We start from the raw sequence: 4420 nt of genomic DNA on the forward strand, positions 1-4420 counted from the left end.
GGGGGGGGGGGGGCTAATTCAGTAGCTATACACCCTCATAGATGCATTAAGAGATCACCATTACCGTCTCCGTATCTGGCCGTGTGAATTACCATTCTCCCCCGTGACATTCACGCTCGGCCTATCAGTCAGAGCCGCTGTCGGGGCGCAGGATGTTTTGACAGAACGCTGTATTCAGTCCCTCTGCTCTACAGCTATCAAAGACGTTTCAATTTGAGACGGGCCGCGTCGGTGAGCGCCTCCGCCCGCCGCAGACAGCTTTCTGAAAGTCATTATTAAAGATGATTGTGTCAGTCGGCCACCCCACCCCTCTGATCCTAATCGGCCTTTGCTGACAGGCGTTCCTCCGGGCAGCTAAGCGCTGGTATTAAGCCCCCTCTCTGCCTGTTCCACTCCGCAGATCCCATTAGACACAGCAGGATTACGGTGCACACACACAAACATTACACACAAACAGAGAGAGTGCAAGGACAGGACATCACAGCAGCAGCACTGAGCCCCACCCTGCCTCCAGAGACCCTCACTTCCTTTAGGTGCTGCTATGTGAGCTCTCTGATGTTTGAGGCATCGATTAAAGGGTCCTGCGTTATCAGGCTGGAAGTCAATCAAAGAATGATGTTGTTAGTAAATAATACTACCTTTTATCGTCCGTTTCTACCGGTAAGGGGTTTTCTGTTATGCACTCAAAGGGGTCATACATAACAATAATAATAATAATAATAATAGCAATAGCAATACACCCCTGTATACATTGCATGTGCATATTGCTATGTTCCCTGTTATATTTACTCTCTATCTTTTTCTCAATTATCTATTTTAATTCTTTATATTCTCGCATAGTATTTATATTACGCTCAGTCATCATCAGTTATTGGTAATGAAACACATAACCCAAAAAATTTGTTTTCTATTTAGAAATTGTATTTTCTATTAATATAGAAAGTATGTTATTTTATTTCATTTTGCAAAATTCCTAAGGGAAATATCTGGTTCTTAAGATACTAAAGGTAATTTCTTCCTCCTTTTATGTCTATTTTTTCTGAAACGCGTCAACTGTCATGAAGCCTAACTTCCTCCTAGATATATAAAGTATTAAAAATACATACTTTATTAATCCCCTGGGGGAAGTTTAGTTAAACGCCCTTCCTCCTAAACCATCATCTCGAGAATTCCTTCTGTAAGAGTTTCTCTATCTCCTCTCATATCATTGCAGTATCTCCTGAAAATCACCCAGTACCTTTCATTTCTCACACTCAAGTTCACATCCCCAAAGTCACGGAGAGTGTCTCGTTAACGTTGTGTCATTGAGTTCACACCGGCCCCAAAATGAAGCCGTCGCTGGCCAGTAGCGCGGAGATTTAGCATTCTGAGCGCTGCCTCCACAGCCAACTGTCTGCGGGCTTATCTGAGCCTCGGGGGGGCTTCTGGTGTCTCAGCCCAGCGCCTCGAGGGCCTCCGCCAGGCCCAGAGGAGCAGATGACAGTAGGAGAGAGGGGGGGAGGGAGGGCAGAGGAGAATTAAGGAGAAGGGAGGGAAAGAGGCGAGGCAGAGGAAAACGAGGAGAGGCAGCTGGGATGAAACGCCGGGCTATAAAGCTGTCAGAGCCTCTCACCTTTTCATACGAGGAGCTTATCTTCCTGCAGTGGCTGCTCCAGAGCCGTCCTCTCGCACATAAACGCAGGCTTAAAGATGAGAACGTGCCTGTATATATTTAAGTCAGCGGGGAGCGGGAGTGAATTGAGGATTATTGATGTTCTGCTGCTGATAGTTTGACATGTTACTGTGTCTGGTCCACCCAGATCAATACATGAAGCCATTTTGTTGGGGGAGGTTGTTTTGTTACTCCCCCTTCCTGAAGGAGAGTTATTTGTTGCTGGGGTAATGTGGTCTGAGGACTGTGGGGAACGGAAAGGAGTATATATTTATTTTTTGTTATTTTTTATTTATTAACTTATATCATCCATACAATGTGCTTGTTCCGATTTTTTTTAAATTTACAAACAGAATAAATAAACGTATTGAATGCCTTACTGTTTTTTCCTTAAAGGGGACCTATCATGCAAAATGCACTTTTTGATGTCGTTTCTACATAAACATGTGTCCCCGGTGCGTCGGGGAACTCACGCAGCGTCAGAAAATAAAACCCTCTCTCTTTTCCTCCGTACCCAAATCTCTAAAAACGGGGGAACAACGGAGCTGATCCAGATTTGCGTCCGATATGACGTAATATCTGAAATGTGGACCCACGGCCCAATCAGAAACGTTGCTATCAGAAACAATGCCCGACTGTTTTGGAAGTAACATGGTCGGTGTTTACATTAGCATCGCTAACACTCAGAGCTAACCTGTACTGGAGAGCATGTGTGTGAAGAAGCAGGAAGTAAAAAGGAACTCACCTTGTGGTATAACCGGCAAGAGGGAAAGCCTTTGAGCTCCATACTGTTTCAGAGATAATCCTTGATAATCCATGATATGGCGTTTCATCACGGCAGTGTTTAGTTTAGACAGTAGCTGCCGGGTCCCACATGAGCTCAGCCCCCTCCTTTTTTATTTGATCAATTTCTTTTTTTTTTTAAAGCTTTATACTTAAAATCAGCACTTTTGAAACAGGAAGTGAAATAGAGGGATATGAGGCATGGCTAGAATGGATGATCTGTTTGGTATTTGGAGCAAAACACTTCATAGACATGTTTCTTATTTTTTTTTTATATATCTGAGACCTATGCTATTGCCTAGAAATAGCGTGATAGGTGCACTTTAAATCTGAAAGCAGCTACATTTGTTTATTACAAAATATTGTTAATCTATTTTATTAAAAATGTTACTGCCCACTTTTTGGTTTAACGCTTTACATTTATTTAAATGTATTTTATCTTTTTTGGTTCTTTCTATTTTAAGATGGAGCAACTTTCAAAAACCACATTTTCTGAGATAAATATAGTATTAAGAAGACATACCTGATTAATCCCCTTATTTTAAATTGAGTAATTTTGTATTATTTTACGTGAACGGAAAAAAAAACAGAAACATGTGAAAAGAATTATTAAAATAAATTCAAAACCTAAATAATGTTCATATTAAGGGGGATTCAAATAAAAACACTTACAGATTAGGTATAAGATTGAAGCTGATTGCAAGACGGTGACATATGAAGGAGGCTAGGATATACCCTCTTCATGACCGCACACTGTAAAAAATGAATTTTTAAGCGTTGTTATGTTTTCTTTTATTGATTTCTGACTTTATCCCCTTCTCTGTTTTCAGGACACGGGGAAGCTGAACGTCTCGTACTTCCGCTTCGACATCAACGACGCCACGGGCGATCTGGACGCTAACCGCCCGGTTCCTTTCCGCCTGACGCCCAACATCTCCGAGTTCCTGACCACCATCGGGGTCTCCGGCCCGCTCACCGCCTCCATGATCGCCGTGGCTCGATGCTTCTCTCAGCCGAACTTCAAGGTAACTCATCGGGTCTACGAAATGTTTCCTTTCTGAAGATTATTCAGTTTTTGCAAATAAACTACAGCTGGGAATAGTAATATTTTACGGATAAATATTACCGATAATATTTCCCATTTGTTTTTGTGATATAGGGTTTTGAACATTGTTTTAGATATGATTTTTAAACAGTTTCTAATAGCAGTCACAATCAATGCCATTGAATGCTGTTTTGGTTCACTCATTAGCATCATATAGACAAAACACTGATAGATCCTGACTGCTAACTACTTAGCATCACGCAGACAAAGTTAGCGACTAGCATTGGAACACATTGGAGAATTTAGTATAAAAAATCATCAAAGATAATTACACATAATGAATGAACAAAAATAACAAGACAAAAAGGAAAAGAGACATTCAGCAGATTAAAAACCATACATTTCTTTATGGAGATCAAATCAAGTTTTATTTTTACAGCACATTTAAAAGCGATCTTTGGTCGAGCCAATAAATAAAAACACTTTACTACAATCACAATAAAAGACAATAATTTACAACATAAATATAAAAAAACTGAAACACAGGGAATAGTCAGGTGTCATGCTCCGCTCTGACTAGAAGGCCAGAGAGAAGAAGTGAGTTTTTAGTGAGGATTTAAAAACCACTAGGGTCTGGGCCGACCTCACATGGAGGGGCAGAGTGTTCCAGAGCCTGGAACCAGCTGCTGCGAAGGCTCGGTGACCTCGGGTTTTGAGCCTGGTCTTGGGCACTATCAGCAACAGCTGGTCAGAAGACCTTAAAGCTCTGGCTGGGGTGTAGCGATGTCACACTCCTTGGTTTATGTCACGGTTTTAGTGTTGTCTGTCTGGTCATGGGTTTTGTAAGTCTGTTCATTCGGTGTTTTGTCTTCCTCCTTGTGTTTTGTCTGGTCCTCCTCCCTGTCGTTGGTTTCCCTGGTGTGTCTGATTGTCTCATTGTG

The 4420-nt window shown here is 41.7% G+C and overlaps 1 protein-coding gene across 1 annotated transcript in view; it reads left to right on the forward strand.

The window, feature by feature from the left end:
- LOC104962907 (transformation/transcription domain-associated protein-like) overlaps positions 1-4420 on the forward strand; it is a 58381-nt gene that overhangs the window by 19956 nt on the left and 34005 nt on the right. The window contains exon 10 of the mRNA XM_010791416.1: positions 3265-3459. Coding sequence (XP_010789718.1) covers positions 3265-3459 — 195 coding nt within the window. The remainder of the gene's footprint in view (positions 1-3264; positions 3460-4420) is intronic.

Source organism: Notothenia coriiceps, unplaced genomic scaffold (assembly GCF_000735185.1).
Source record: "Notothenia coriiceps isolate Sejong01 unplaced genomic scaffold, NC01 NC01_scaffold00035453, whole genome shotgun sequence".
In the NCBI taxonomy this organism is placed as follows: Eukaryota; Metazoa; Chordata; class Actinopteri; order Perciformes; family Nototheniidae; genus Notothenia; species Notothenia coriiceps.